We start from the raw sequence: 16,157 nt of genomic DNA on the forward strand, positions 1-16,157 counted from the left end.
AATATGACTCACACAGTAACTTTGAGTCACTAATAGTTACACTGTAAGATGCAAGCAAAAATATATTGTCTAACCCAGTATATTCAAAACATCATTTCAACACAACCCTATTATAGTCAGCGCCAAACTCTCAGCCGGTTTAACAGTTTTTTCTTTTTTTTCCATAGAGATGATTTAAAACAGATACAGCGTTTGGGATCTGGAACCTTGTCTCTGGACACAGTCCTAAATAGTACTTTAGCCTTCTGTCCCTAGCTGAAACCGATACTTTGCTCCTCTTGCAGACCCGAGCCAGGTCCCTTGTCAAGTGTTACTAGTTTTTTTTCCAGGTCAGTTTATTAACAGCATGTCTAGGTACTTGGTAGCCAATGGTAGCCCCATCTCCCTTGGCTACCTAGCAATGCAGGGGAGCTGAAGGTCTAATATTCAGTCGCTCCTATGCAACATTATTCGGAGGGGCGGGGACTCCCCAAGCAGGGCTCAGGGGTGGGGTTGGAACCTGTAAGGGATGGAACTTTCCACGCTTCTCGCTTCTCGCAGGCGAGGAACAGGGCTGAGGGCCACCAGGAGGGGAGGCGGGGCCAGGAACCGAGCTGGGGTGGGGGTGGGGGTGCTTCCAAGCGCCCTTGCAGCTTGCACCTCAGTCTTATCAATTCATTCACGATTTTCCTAATACCTGCCCGGACCTCGCGAGGCGTCACACGAGAGAACAGTCAAAACCGTGCCTATCTCTCGCCGGCATTAGATGCACACCAGGTTTCGTTGGGGGTAAGGGGGGGCTACTTCTCCTTCACCTGCGGGGAAGCAGGGGTCGCCGAGAGAAACGTTCAAGGAGGTGGGGGTGGAGGGGGAAGTGCACTTGGCCAACCAACCTAGCCTGAGCCTCCACACCTGCCCTTGGACAGAGGGGAAGAGGCGGGACATCCGCCCGGGCCGCGGCACTTCCGGAAGTGACGTAGGAGTGTCAACATGCAAAATGGCGGCCCATCACCGGCAGAACACGGCCGGGCGGAGGAAAGTGCAGGTAAGGGGGCCCGGCTTCTCGACCTCTGGGCGCGGCGGGCAGCCCGGCGCCCACCCCCGGCGAGCGGCCGTGCCGGGCGGCGAGCGGCGGGGGGAGCGGGCTCGGGCGACGGGGAACGGGGGGCAGCGGCGGCGAGGGGTGGGGCCGCGGCGCTTAACGGCTCCAGGGAGGAAGGGGCGGGCGGGGGGGGCGGCCGGCCGGGCCCTCCGGGGTCGCGTCCCGAGACCCCTGGGCTCGCGGGGCTCGCGAGGGCGGCCTTGCGGGGCTCCGGTCCCGCCGGGAGGTTGGAGTCCTGCGGATCGGAGCCAGCCGCTCCCCGCCCACCTGCCTCGCGCTTCCCTCGCCTTCCTCCACCCTCCCCCCGCCCCGCCCGGAGCGCGCAGGGCCGGGCCCGGTGGGCGCCGCGGCCTCGGGAACGACGCCCCCCGCCCCCACCCCCGGGGCATCCCCCCGCGGGCTGCGGCGGCCGGGCGGGACCCGCGCGGGGGCGTGGCGGCGAGGGGCTCCCGGGCCGGATGCTGCCCTTGGGCGGGGGAAGGGGGTCCCCTGCCTTTGATGCCGGTGAAACGCCAGGGGAGTGAGTTGGTGTTGGTGGGGGCTGTTGGGGTTGTTTGTTTGTTTGTTTGTTTGTTTCTCTCGCCTGTTTGGGAATTCAGCCTCGTGTTCACCCTGTCTTGGTTTTCCGCCCTGCTTCTTGCCTGGTTTCATTCATCCAAGAGTTGAAAGTTACCCAACCTCCCCGGATAGGCTTACTTAGGCCCTCCCGAGCCCCCTTTTGGGTTTGGGGTACGTTTCGTTTATTGCTTCCTGTTATTTCCGGTGATGCTTGATGACAGGTGCTCACAGCTGCAGGTACCGCACGCATAAATTAGCGTCGTCGGCCTGGAGCACTTGCTCATTAAACGCTTACTGAGCGCTAGTGTGGACCCCGAACTAGTGGTCCGAACTAGTTCCACGAGGAACGCAGAGAGTAGAGGAGTAAGTAATACTCCAGCCCCCTTTATGAGACGTAGCATAATTTACAGTCTTAACGGGTTGAAATGTGTGTTTAATAGGTCGTCAGGACAAAGGGTAGGGTAATCCCACGGAAGGGTTCCAAGTCGTAAAGTCTTGGAAACAGTTCCCGTTGTTTGATTTCTCGCTTAAGGACTAGAGCGTCCCGAGCGCTGTCTGGATACTTGTTGAATCGCGTGAAATTAATAGGACTTTAAAGGGCTTTCTCGGTTAGATTATTTTTATGAGCATCCATGACAGAATTTAAGCGAGCTCAATATCTAAGCCAGATGGTGCTGCTCCTAACTAAACTAATTCAAAATTGTAACTTAATTGTATTCTTGACACTAGTCTCGTACTCTTTAGGGTAGTAAGGATAATCCCACAGGTCTCTCATTGCCGTGAGTTTGTATTTAAAGGGCTGTTATAAAAGCACTTGAATGGGGAAAGTGTAAACCACAGTGGAGACATGCGGGCCTTGATGAGCTGTGAGTCATTTCCCATAAAATGAGGGAAATGCTGTTCCTCTTCTGCCCATCAGAGCACAAAGCTTAGAATTTGGGATTTAGCCCTTAGCCCCTTTTCTTAGTGGGTTTAATACTCTGATGGTGACATGACCAAGTATTTTCTATGAAGATAATTCAGAACTGTCTTAAGATTCACCGGCTTATTAGAGATTCACTGTCACTGTCATCCTGTTGCTCATTGATCTGTTTGAGCGGGCACCAGTAATATCTTCATTGTGAGACTTACTGTTACTGTTTATGGCATATCAGATACGCCACAGGTAGCTTACCAGGCTCTGCCGTGCAGGCGCAATGCTCGTAGTAGCTTGACAGGCTTTCCGAGAGGGACGGAGGAATCGAACACAGGTCGGCTGCGTGAAAGGTGAACACCCTACTGCTGTGCTATCGCTCTAGCCCATTAGAGATTCAGGGATTTATATTTAGTATAATTTTTTCAGTTTGGAGGCCGTACCTAGCAGCAGCCATATTAGAGGCTACTCCCAGTTCTGTGCTGGGGGACTATTTGGTGCTGGGACTCCAGTCTGAACCTATTGCATGCAAAAACCTGTGTTTAACCTGTTGAGCTACATTTCTGACTCAATAATGGTGTTTTTAAACCAATGCAGTCTCATTGCTCTGACCTACCTCAGTGAATTCACAGAGGGTATGTGGAAGTGTTGTAACAGTATAATAAATGCCAGAATGATGGAAGCTCACAGTAGGGAGCTTCCATAAATGTGAGCGTCAGATAGACCATACAGGACTTAGGTTACTTGTCTTGCTTTGAGGTTCTCCCTATTCATCCTTGACACCTCGTGGTCCAGGGCATCACTGGGTGCAGCCCTGGAGGCCCCTGAGTATTGATGGGGGTCTGGGAGCAGGTAATCTCTGGTACCAGAAGGCTCTACACAGGGCATCCTCCAAAGTCCCTCAATTTAGAACCACCAATTGAGGGACCCACATGCCTCCTGAGGTATGAATAATAAACTCTCTTTAAAAGTTCCAGTTTGTTTTCTTATTGTTCTTATTTATACTTTGTCAATGTTGTAAAATACAATCAAATGTATGATACACCTTTTCCCCCTGCCTACCATAAACAGTGTGGGATCAAGTCCTTTTACTCCCTAGTGGTCATTTAATGGGATGATTTTTTTTAGTAGCCTAAGTCTGTTGGCTGCTTCACTCTCCATCTTCCCTTCAGTTATGAGTTCTTCCCTCACTTGCTCCAGAATTCTTGGTGAGAGGTTGGACAAAAGTCTCTAGTATTCCTGGTTAGGAACTGTAACCATGCCCTAGCACTTAATTATGGCTAACAGGTATAAAAACTTGTCCCTTCTGGAGGAAGAAGTCAGTGTTGTAAAGCATCTGCCTTGCAAGCTTACAGTCAAGAGCTCGATCCCTGATGCTTCCCGTGGGCCCTGTGTGACCCCAGCAACTGCAGTTTGGGCCTGGTATTTTGTTGTCTTCGATCCCCAGCTTTGCAAGTGATTTCCAGTGATGTGACCACAGCCACAGATCACAACCCCAGGCAAGCAACAAAAAACAAAACAAATGCAAGCTGCTCTGTAGCCCGGAAGCGCAATCCCTGACAAGCAGAGGCGCGTGCACCCCAGCAGACCCTGACGAGCACTGCAGCAGAATGTGTCTGAGCACTTCATCTAAAGAGCGCAGGCCCGAGCCAGAGAGATAGTAGAGCAGGTGGGCCACTTGCCTTGCATGTTGGCGACCAGAGTTCAATCCCTGGCATCACTTCTGGTCCCCCAAGTACTGCCAGGAGTGATTTCCAAGTACGGCCAGTTACAGCTGGATGTGGCCCCCAAACAAGCCAACAAAACAGAACACAGCCCCAGCATCCGTGTGTGTGAGAGCACCAGAGCTACAGGAGTGTGGTGCTTGGCAGCCCCGTGGTTGCGCGTGTAATTGTACAACCGAAGTGCAACTCTTTGACAGGCAGCACAACTAGAAACACATTTCAGCACCTGAGTCAGTATGTGTTTGACAACCCAAAGGGAAAAGGGGCTTAAGCAAAAATAGGAAATAAATACTCGGCTTTCCAAAACAGGAAAATATCTTTTGATTGAAAGTGACCCAACATCTAATTTAACCACGCTCACATAATAAAGCGTATATGGGGCTGGGGCGATAGCACAGTGGGTAGGGCATTTGCCTTGCACGCGGCCGACCCAGGTTCGATCCCCAGCATCCCATATGCTCCCCTGAGCACCGCCAGGAGTAACTCCTGAGTGCAAAGCCAGGAGTAACCCCTGTGCATCGCCGGGTGAGACCCAAAAAGCAGGAAAAAAAAAAAAGGTATATGTATATATTGGCTCATAAAATAAAAAAATTATGTATTTTTATTATCAAGAAATGCTAATTTCTTGCAAATCCTGAACCAGCAGGCTTAACAGTAGTCTTTCCACCCTCAGAAGTGATGTAATGTCAGCTTTACCATTGGGGCGCCTACAAATTGCCCTGTCCCTACTACACAAATCCTGACTCTCCCCTTCTTGGCAGGGTGACCACACCTATCCACAATTCTAGGTTTTATCGTGAGAAGAATACTGAGAACAGAGGTGGGAACTAGAGAGGCAACTAACAAATGTCTGTTATACCAGTACTTACCCCTTTCCCTACCAACTGGTCATTCTAAAGCTGTTCAAAGCTCAATGTAGTCTTTTTTCTTACGTTTTTGGGGGGAATGGTGCATCTTAGCCAATGGTGCTCCGGACTTTCTCCTGCCTGACTCTGTGCTCAGGGATTACTCCAGAGGTACTTGGGGGACCATGTGGGATGCCAGGAATCAAACCTGCGTCAGCTGCATGCAGAGCAAGTGCCCTACCAGCTATAGTATTTATCTCTCTGGCCCCTCTTTTTCCTTTCTTTCTTTTTTTTCCTTTTGGGGTGACATGCATCTTTGTTCAGAACTGACTTTTATCTCTGCAATCAGGAATCTCTCCTGGAGATGTGGTTCCAGGGATTGAACCTGGTCAGTTGCACTCAGGTCAAGCACTTCTTCCCCCCATACTATCTTCCCCCCATACTATCATCCCGCATACTATCTCTCTGGCTCATGGTGTGGTGTTAGTCTTGATTCTAAGTCCCAGTGGGGAGTTTAGTTTTCAAAACTTAAGGAAATGAAATGATGCTAAGTCCTGGTTTCTCAAAGACAGATCCTGCCTTACCACATTTGCCAAAATCGAGCTTTTTTATGTAGGATTAGTAATAAAGAGAGTGTGCCAGAGTAACATCTGTTTGGTCATGGTCTAACAGATTAGATAGCATTTTAGGCTCTGTGGCCCGATACTGTGTCATTACTGCTCAGCCCTGTCATTATGACATGAAGTCAACTATAGACAATATGGAAAGGATCAGATGTGGTCATGTTTCAATGAAACTCTGGAAGCAAATAGAGGCCTTTGAATTGGGTTTGGACCAGAGGAAATTTTTATTACCCCTTGGTTTAGAAATCAGACTCAAAGATGTCCTGTTTCTACTAGCAATGCTAATTTTAAAAAATATTAATTTGTTTTTGCCATCCTGAGAATCAAACCCAGGTCTCATGCATGCAAGGCATGTGCTTTGTCACTGAGTCATGTTTCTCCTAGCTTGGATTTGTTTTTGTTTTTCTTTTTTTTTTAGTCAATTTGTGGAGTCAGAGAAATAGTATAAAGGTTCAAATGTTTGTCTTGCCTGTTGCCAACCCTGATTTGATACCAGCACTGCATATGGTCCCCTAAGCACTGCCAGGAGTTCTCCCTGAACACAGAGTGCAGAGCCAGGAGTAAACCCTAAACACTGCTGGACGTGGCCCAAACCCTCCACTCTTTGCCCCAATACCAGATCTCTAAGTGTGAGCAGAAAATCCATGAGATAGAACTGGGGCGGGGGGGGGGGGGGGTGTTAGAATTATTGATATTTGGCCATCTTTTTTCTTGGCGAAATTTAACTTGATGTAGCCTAATACGTGGAAGTAGCCTTATATAAGAGAGCTTTGTGATTCCATATATAGGATGCTAAAAGCAGGCAAACTTAATCTCTGGGTTTAAAAAAAGGAAACAAAAATAGGCTTGATCTTCAAGCCCATGTTTCCCTTAAATATGTATCTCACTTGCTTGTCTCTATGTCTCTTGACTTTTTTCACTCTGGAGAAGTCTGGGCTCTCTCTTGAACATGTACATCCTTTCTTTCCCCTCACATCTTTCTAAGTTAAGTTTGAATAAAACTGTCTTGCTTTTTAAAAATTCATATTAAGGGGCTGGAGCGATAGCACAGCGGGTAGGGCGTTTGCCTTGCACGCGGCCGACCCGGGTTCTAATCCCAGCATCCCATATGGTCCCCTGAGCACCGCCAGGGGTGATTCCTGAATGAAGAGCCAGGAGTAACCCCTGTGCATCGCTGGGTGTGACCCAAAAACCAAAAAAAAAAAAAATTCATATTAAAATATATTAAAATTATATATGCATATAGTATATATGTATTTTTATTGTATATAAATGCGGTTTTTACTGAAACAGAAAGATATTATATATGATAAATATAAACAAAATTTGCAAACAAAACAAAAATTCCAGATAAAATACAAGAATCTAGATTGCCTGTGGGTAGCTATGAGGTTTGGGAAGAGACTAAGGAAACTCTAGGATGATGGTAATGTTCATTATATCTTGGTGCAGTAGATTGTATTACACAAGTATAGTCATTTTTGGGGGTGTGGATCATTCTTATTTACATACAGATAATTTCCCCCTTTACTTAAACATCATGGTTTACAAAGTTCCTCGTGGTGCATTCTGTGCAGGTATTCATTATTCCAACACCAGTCTCACCACCCGTGTGATCTTCCCTCCACCATCGCCTCCATTTTCCCAGTCACCCCAAGCCTACCCGCTTAGCAACACAAAATGATTTATTTTATATTGCTTGTTACTACTAAATACTAATAGAATTATCAAATACTTGCGAGTATCATTATATCTCATCATGGGGTCTAAGGACTGTTAAGTCCTGTCTGAGGGTTTACTGGGCTGCTGTTGCTAGTTGAGCCTTCCATGTTAATGTTTTTGATTATAGAACTTGGTTGGCTTCGATGCTACTTTCCCGTCTAATTTGGTGTGCTCCTACTGGGACGTCAGCATTGTAGAATTTGGAGGTGTTGGTCTCTCACACCAGAAACTCTAGAGTATTACCTGGGCCATGAGGTTACATGGCAGCAGTTGTGGGTGTGTCTGCCAGGACTTCGGGAAGTACAGAGTGTGGGGTGGAGTGAGGCTGCCTGTCCCCACTCTAAGAAGACCCCAGAGTTCTCAGCCTGAAGACCGGTATACCTAGACTCTTTGACTGCAGAACTTAGTCATGAGGCAGTTGTGCTGGCCATTGGCATGGCCGCAGCTGTGGGCTGTTAGTGCAGCTGCTGGATTTCCTTTCAATGTCCCTGTGGTAAGCCTAAAACGACTGTAGTCTTTTCTTTAAAATATTGTGAAGTTTTTGCAATAAGTAGATTTCCCAATACCATCCCACCACAACAATAGAGGTGTTTGTAGTAATTCTATATCAATGTTTGTTTTCACGTTTAAAAAATGGGGGTCCTGACATGTGGCACAGTGGTAAAGCACAAAAGCCTTGTATGTGGGAGACATGGATATGATCCCCTGAACTAAAAAAAACAACAACAACAGTTAATGTGACAAGTCAGATGTCCCCACCCCACCACCCAAACGCCCGTGCCCCGGTACAGCAGAGCCTTGTACACACACTGGAGGCAGATGTCAGAGAGGTTTTCGGCCGAGACCAGAGGGCACACACACTCGTGCTCACATTCAGCCTCTAGACCAGAGGGCGTGCCTAGCTGGTTGTGGTGCTGCAGACGTTCTGGCTGTAGTGTCTGCAGAGGCCGGCTGTGGTACATGAGTATGGTGGGCACCCTCCTGGTTGTGGTGCTGACTAGTTTGAAAGCTCTGACATCTAATGAGAGTATAAGAAGGAGCAAACAAAGTGGATGGTTATTAATGAATTGATGAAAAAGTTCCCACAGCCAGAGTGCACAGGTGTCTAGATTAAAAGGGCTTTCCAAACGCATAGCAAAATTTATAATAAAGGGTCAAATCAAAGACAGGCTTCAGAGATTTGCTCAGTAGGCTGGATTGTGTGCTTTGCATGCCAGAGGCCCAGGCATGATTCCTAGAGCTTCATAGTTTCCTGAACAGTACTTAGGGGTACGCCGGAGCACCATGAGGCCTGACCACACCCCCCCCCCAAAATCAGAACAAGAAGAAAACTATGAAGGTCTTTTCAGTCCTGCTGAGAGGCATGGGAAAAAGAGAACTCGTGATGGTGTAGAAGAGAATGAAAACGGGATCATGGGGCTTGAGAGATAGCACAGTGGGTAGGGCATTTGCCTTGCACGCGGCCAACCCAGGTTCGATTCTCAGCATCCCATATGGCCCCCTGAGCACTGCCAGGAGTAATTCCTGAGTGCAGAGCCAGGAGTAACCCCTGTGCAGAGCCAGGTGTGCCAAAAAAAAAAGAAAACAAAAAGAAAATGGGATCATCCCGAAACAGAACAAAGCAGATGGCCTTAGATCCAGTGACAGTAACCCAGATGTTAGAAGTTAGAGCAAGCTTTCCATGTGAGGGAGTTTTCCTCTACATGAATTTCCATCTGAGGCACCTTTATGGGCACGCAAGGGCTGTCACTCCAGTACACCAGCCCCGGACACTCGCTCCAGCACCCCTGGGGAGAGTAGAGGAGACTCTGGGATTCAGGAAACAATGGATGTGAAAGAACATCAGTGACCAGACGCCTCTGGCAGCTGACCTAAAGGTTGGCCAGTCTGAGTTGGAGTGAGAAGAAAGTTCTGAAGGGGAGATCTCTGGGGGAAAGGAGAGAAGAGGTTCCTGCTAAGAGATTTGGGGCTTGGGGGCCACACCCAGTGGTGTTCTGTGCTTGACAGTCACTCCTGATGGTGCTGAGGGGATTGTGTTGTGCAACAGATGGAGTCAGGGTCGGCTGCATGTAAGGCAGTCCTCTCACCCCTGACTGCCTCTCCCACCCCAACTGCTAATATATTTAATATGGGGCCATAAATGAATAAAATTGAAGTTAGATAGAGGAAACCATTATGGAAGGAATGGCGAGTTACAGCAATGTAGCACTGATTTCTTCATACAGCCCAAAGCAGTGATAGGTCTGTCTAATCAGGAGAGTAGCAGGTGATTCTGAGGGTAGTTTCAGAGCCACAGCCACATCTACCACAGCCCAGGTAAAAAGGCAGTGTCAGAACAGGTGAGCTAGAAGGTTGCAGGGTACCCACAGTATTTCTAGAACAGCAGCAAGAACCCCAAAGAAACAAGAGTTGGAAGTAATTTGTTCTAGGGCTGGAGTGATAGTACATGGACAGGGCATTTGCCCTGTGCAGCTGACCCAGGCTCTGTCCTCGACACCGCATATTCTCCCCCAAGCACTGCCAGGAGTGATTCCTGAGCGCAGAGCGAGGAATAACCCTAAGCACAACCGGGTATAGCCGAAAATAAATAATTTTTTCTTTCTTTTTTTTTTCTAACGTGGTTATTTCTAGGGATTGAGCCCTAGTGTGGGAAGTCTGCTCAGACAGCAGGGAGATTGTTTTCCATTACAGTCTTTCAATACCAGTTGATTTACTGAAAATAGGCAAAAAAAATAAAAAAAATAAAATGCTTGGGTAAGGATTAAATGGTAATTTCAGAAGCTGGATAATGTGTGCTCATTGGGAAACATTTAAAACACCTGATGAGTTGAAAGATACCTCATGGGGTTGGAGTGCATGCTTTGTGTGTAAGAGGCCCAGGTTCATTCCCTGGCACAGCATGGTCTTCTGAGCACCAAGCTGGGAGTAGTCCCCGTGCTGTGGGTATAGCCCAGACCTCCCTGCATCCCGCCTTCCCCAGCAGAAACCAGTGGGGGGAATCCCACCTGAGTTAGTATCACCATAATGGTCTTTCCAGTATAGAACTGGTGGTTTCATATGTGTGTTCATTTAAAAACCTGTTTGATGTTCTGAAGCACTGGGGGCTGCCTCCAGAGTGGTACTCAGGAGGCCCAGAGGCCCTACTGGTGATTTTGGGTCAGCTACTGGTTTCATTCAAGGGTGGCAGGCAGTGCTGGGGGCCACAAGGGCTACACATGTGATGCTCGGGGGATCATGTGGGCCAAAGATGCCCCTAGAGTGCTCCCAAAATACTATACTTTCTCCCCTGAAGCATTGGGGCGGGGGGTTGGGACCCCATCCAGAGGTGCTCAGAGCTTACTCTTAGAGAACAGTAAGAGTTTGCCTTTGTACTGTTTTTTAAGGCTCTGGGATCTCAAGGATCACTCCTGGTAGTGGTTGTGGACCATGTGGAATGGCGGGAATAGAACCTGTGTCAGACGTGGCAAGGCAAAGCACCTGACCTGCTGTACTATCTCAGCCCTACTTCCCCGACCCAAAGTATTTTTATGGTTCTACCTAGGCATGTTTTACTTTTAAAAAATGCATCACTTTCTGTGTTGGTCCTCTAGATCTACAGCATTTATTTGATTTTTATTTCTTTTTAATTAATTTATTTTTAATTGAATCACTGTGACATACAGTTATAAAGTTTTCATGTTTGGGTTTCAGTCATACAATGATCGATTCCTCCACCAGTGCACACTTTCCACCACCAGTGTCCAAGTACTCCCCCCTCCCCCTGCCTCTATGGCAGACATTTTCTCCTGTACTCTCTCTCTACTTTGGAGCGTTATGAATTGCAATATTAAAAAAAATAAGGAATGTGTCATGAATTTGCATGTCATCCTTGCACAGGGGCCATGCTAATCTTCTCTGTATCATTCCAATTTTAGTATATGTGCTGCTGAAGTGAAAACTTTTTTTTTGGTGGGGGGAGGGGTTGACGCTTTAAGGTGCATAGGGGATGGCTCCTTGCAGTGTCAGGGGATTGAGCCAGGCCCCCCGCATGCAGAGCATGTGCTAAGCCTGTTGAGCTCACTGTTGGGACCCTTTTTGTCATTTTTAGTCAGATATCTGTTGTAGATATCCTTGAAGTGTTCAGTTCAGGCTCATTTTGCTCGGTATTACTTTCCACTGAGAATGAGGGCAGGAGTGATCTTGTTCCCACATCCTTTCCCATTGGACAGTCATATACCCTCCAGGAGTTTGGGAATTAAATCATATTAGTTTAAATCTATTAAATTAAAGACATAAGATCTTGGGAAGCCCCAGAGTGAGATTGAGACAAAAGTTGATATTGAAGCCAATTTACTTCCTGATGACTTTCCAGTATATGATGCCGTAGCACTGTAGCACTGTCCTCCCGTTGTTCATCAATTTGCTCAAGCAGGCACCAGTAACGTCTCCATTGTGAGACTTGTTGTTACTGTTTTTGGCATATCGAATACACCATGGGTAGCTTGCCAGGCTCTGCCATGCGGGCGGGATACTCTCGGTAGCTTACTGGGCTCTCAGAGAGGGATGGAGGAATCGAACCCGGGTGGGCCGAGTGTAAGGCAAACGTCCTACTCGCTGTACTATCACTCCAGCCCATGATACCTGTAACAAATATTTATTAAATGTCTTTGCTACTAAAATGGATACTGGAAGATAGTGTGGTGGGAGGAATAAGGCAACGAAGTGGCTTCCCCTCCTAGAGTTTTGCTGATTTTATTTATTTCATTTTGGGGAGCATGCCATCTCTGTGCTGGGTGGGGTAAATTGCTCCCCATAGTTCTCAGAGAACCATGTGGTGCCAGGAATGAGACTCCTGAATACAAAGCCTGCACTTACACCTGTTGAGCTTTCTTCCTGGTCCCTACAGCAAAAGATTTTAATGGAGGAGGTAGAACTTTAAAAAAAAATAATAGCAAGACGAAATAAAAATCTAACAAAACTAAAAAATAAGTAAGGATTTATCTCTTCTTATAAAGTGCTCCCAGTACTTTATGTATCATGGATATCAGCCCTTTGTTAAATGAGTAGTTGGTAAATATTCTCTCCCAGTGTGTGATCTTTTTATTTTGGTTCTCATTTCTTTTGCAATGTAGGGACTTCTTGGTTGGATGTAGTCCCATTTGTCTATCTTTGCTTCCCATTTGCTTATTATTTCTTGACCAGTGGCATTGAGTCATTGAAGACCTCTTCAACGTCATAGAGTATTCTACCTATGTTTTATAATATAATTATAAATTTATGCATTTATATTTATAATGTTTATATTTATAATATAATTATAAATTTATGCATTATAATGTATGGATTCAGATATCCCAAGAGCCAGAAAAATCCATTCAGAAAAGACATTTGCTCTTGTATATTCATCACAGCACTATTCACAATAGCCAAAATCTAGAAACAGCCCGAAGTGTCCAAGAATAGATGACTGGGTATAGAAACTATGGTAAATATACACAATTGACTACTACTCAGCTATAAGAAAAGATGAAAGGAAATTATGTAATTTGCTTCTATGTGGATGAATTTGGAGAATATATGCTGAGTGAAGTTAGTCAGAAGGAGAGTGACACAGAATGACTCTCCCATATGTGTGATGTAAAGAAATATAGTGGGAAGATAATAGATGCCCTAAAGTGTAGAAACTGAGAACTGGTCTGTAGTAGGAAGCTTACCATGGGGGAGGGGTGGGGATTAAGCTGGCAAGGGGCAGTGGGACAGTGGTGGGGGAAGGGTGTGCTGGGGGGTTGCTTGAGACCATACCATTAACAGCACACTGTAAACCACGGTGCCTAAAATAAAGTTTAAATTAAAAAGAGACAAGGAATGTTAAAAACAGTGATGGCCGTAAGTACTGTGAGTGACAGGGAAGACGCCCAGCGAACCTCCCAGAGGAGGCGGCTTTTCCACTGAGACCTTCTGGTAAGGGATAGCCCCCCAGGTAAACTCGGGGAGTTTTCCTTTGGGCTTGGAGAGTTGGAGAATCGTCTTGGCACAGGGAACCATGAATGCCAACGCTCCAAGATAGGAAGAGTGTGAGGCAGTGAGGGCCAGAAAGGAGTCGGGTGACTCATGACAGAAGCTGGGGAAAGTGAGTATGAGGGTAGGGGTGGAACCAAAGCATGAGTGGAGTTTGGGCTTGACTTGAAGTGCAGTGAAAAGGCTTTTTTTTTTCCCCACAGATGTACCATGGTTTTATTTTTAAAATGTCTCATATGAGTCATGACTGGATTTCTTGCCCTTGGGCTCTGTTAGATATTCTTGTGTTAAATTCTTTTTAAAAAGATATGTTTTTTTTTTAAGGGACTAAAGAGATGATAGTACAGTGTTTGATCCTCCAGCAACTCCTTATGGTCCCCTAAGCACCACTGAATATGGCTCAAAATTAAAAAATAATGATATTTTTTTTCTTTCTGGGTCACATCCAGCGGTGATCAGGGGTTACTCTTGACTCTGCACTCAGGAATTACTGCTGGAGGTGCTGGGGAGACCATATGGGATGCTGGGGAGGCCATATCGACTGTGTACAAGGCTAACGCCCTGCCCACTGTACTATCACTCTGGCCCCAATAATAGATTTTTTGACTGGTTTGAGTAGATTTCCATTGCTTCCTAAAGAGTGGGTTTAGACAGCCTCCTCATTTTTGTCCCTTTGGGGGAGGCATTAGGCTACACCCAGTCGTGCTGAAGGCTCAGTGCTCAGGTATGATTCCTGACAGGGCGTGGGGACCACATAGGATGCCAGTGATTGAACCAGGCCAGCTCAGTGCAAGGCAAGCACTGTGCTGCCTCTCTCCAGCCCTCTTTGTCACCTCTATACATGCAGCCTGGCCCTTCTCACGTCTGGTTATTTTGTTTGTTGGTCTTTTTCTTTGTTCGCCTGTTTTTTCCCCCATCCCCTTCCCTTTGTTGATGGTGTTGTGCTGCTGCTGCTGCTGCTGTAGCGGTTGGTGGTCGCAAATACTTCAGCGCGCTGCTCGCCAAGATTCACGCTCCTTTAGTCACGGTGTTTGCATCCTTGTTTGCACGGTGAGCTTTCTGAGTCATGCCTGCAGCGCACACACATGTGGGACACCAGGGGTTTTTTCTCCCCCTTTCTTTTAAGAAAAGTTTTGTTGTTTGTTGTATTTTGTTTTGTTTTGTTTTGCGTTATTGGGGGTGGAACTCAGGCCTTCACACATGCGAGACAAGTGTTCAACAACTGAACCATATTCCTAGCCCACTCTACCAGGGATTTGAACTCATGACTGTCTGCTTGCAGGTCAGGCACTCTTAGCCACTGCACTGTTTATTCCTCTGGGCCCAGGCATTCACCTTTTAACCTTATTTTTTTTATTCATTTATTTTTGTTGACTTTTGGGCCACACCCAGAGATGCTCAGGATTTGTTCTAGGCTCTGCACTCAGGGATCAGTCCTGGCAGTGCTTTGAGGGAGGGGGGTGGGGATCCTGTGGGGTGCTGGAAATTGAACCCAGGTTGACTGCATGTAAGGCAAATGCCCTGCCAACGGTGCTATCACTCGGCTCCTTGCTCATTGTCTTTGACACTCAGGAGGTAGGGTGATTTTGGTTTTATTTTTGTTTAGTTCAACACCAGTGCTCAGGGGCCCAGCTTTATGGGCCGTACTGTTCAGTAGTGTGGGGCCTTGGTGACACCCAGAAATTATTATAAAACCACAATTTACAAAGTTGTTTCAGGCATTCAGTGTTCCAACACCAGTCCTAGCCCGCAGTGTGACCTTCCCCCCACCAGAGTCTTTGAGGATTTACTGAGCTGGTTGGTGCTAGTTGAGCCTTCTCTACAACTTCCCCCTCAAATATGCTGTACTCCTCCTGGGCTCTCAGTGCTTTGAAGTGTGCAGGTGTCATGTGACCACATACGCAGCCTCGCGCGCCTGCTCCAGAAGCTAAGAAGGCGGGCCACTTCTCTTCTAGAGCATCAGGCCTGGCTGTAGGCTGCTGGGCCTTCCGGCAGAAAGAGGCATCTGCCCACCCTCATTCCAAGAGGGCCCCCACAGTTCTTGGCCTGTCCGCCTGGGGTGGTTCAGCAGCAGCATGCTCTTTGGGTGCTAGTTGTCCCTCCAGGTCCTTTTCACTAGCAGCTTTATTGAGTTCACGTTCACGTACATTCTGGGGCTGGGAAGATAGGACAGTGGGTAGGGTGCCTGCGCCACACACTTGGACCCAAATTCAATCTCCAGATGGCCCTCTCAAGGCCCACCAGGAATGATCCCTGAGACTGAGCCAGGAGTAAGCCATGAGCACTGCTGGGTGTGGCCCGCCCCCCAAATCATCTGCATCTATCCACTCTAATAGAGTACAGTTCAGTGATATTTACTGAACTCTCAAAATTATGTGTTTCTCTAACTCTAGAACATTTCTAATTCCAGAACATTTTCATCATCCTAAAAAGAAATTGAATGTCCTTAGTGGTCATTCCTCAGTCTTCTCCAAACTCCTGTGGTATCTGTGGATCTACATATTCTGAACATTTCATAAAAGTAAAATTAAAAAATACATGTGACTTTAAAAAGGTAAAACTTGGGGCTGGAGAGATAGCACAGTAGGTTTGCCTTGCACACGGCCGACCTGGGTTCGATTTCCAGCATCTCATATGGTCCCCTGAGCACCACCAGGAGGAATTCCTGAGTGTAGAGCCAGAAGTAATCCCTGA

The 16,157-nt window shown here is 47.1% G+C and overlaps 1 protein-coding gene and 1 non-coding gene across 2 annotated transcripts in view; one reads left to right on the forward strand and one right to left on the reverse strand.

The window, feature by feature from the left end:
* Positions 1 to 921: 921 nt before the first annotated feature.
* Positions 922 to 16,157, forward strand: part of WDR48 (WD repeat domain 48) — a 51,922-nt gene continuing 36,686 nt past the window's right edge. The window contains exon 1 of the mRNA XM_004614560.3: positions 922 to 1,024. Coding sequence (XP_004614617.1) covers positions 977 to 1,024 — 48 coding nt within the window. The 5' untranslated portion in view covers positions 922 to 976. The remainder of the gene's footprint in view (positions 1,025 to 16,157) is intronic.
* LOC129404524 (U6 spliceosomal RNA) lies at positions 11,298 to 11,404 on the reverse strand. Its single transcript, XR_008629922.1, has one exon. It is a non-coding gene; the product is annotated as a U6 spliceosomal RNA (small nuclear RNA).

This window comes from Sorex araneus, chromosome 4, assembly GCF_027595985.1.
Source record: "Sorex araneus isolate mSorAra2 chromosome 4, mSorAra2.pri, whole genome shotgun sequence".
Lineage (NCBI taxonomy): Eukaryota > Metazoa > Chordata > Mammalia > Eulipotyphla > Soricidae > Sorex > Sorex araneus.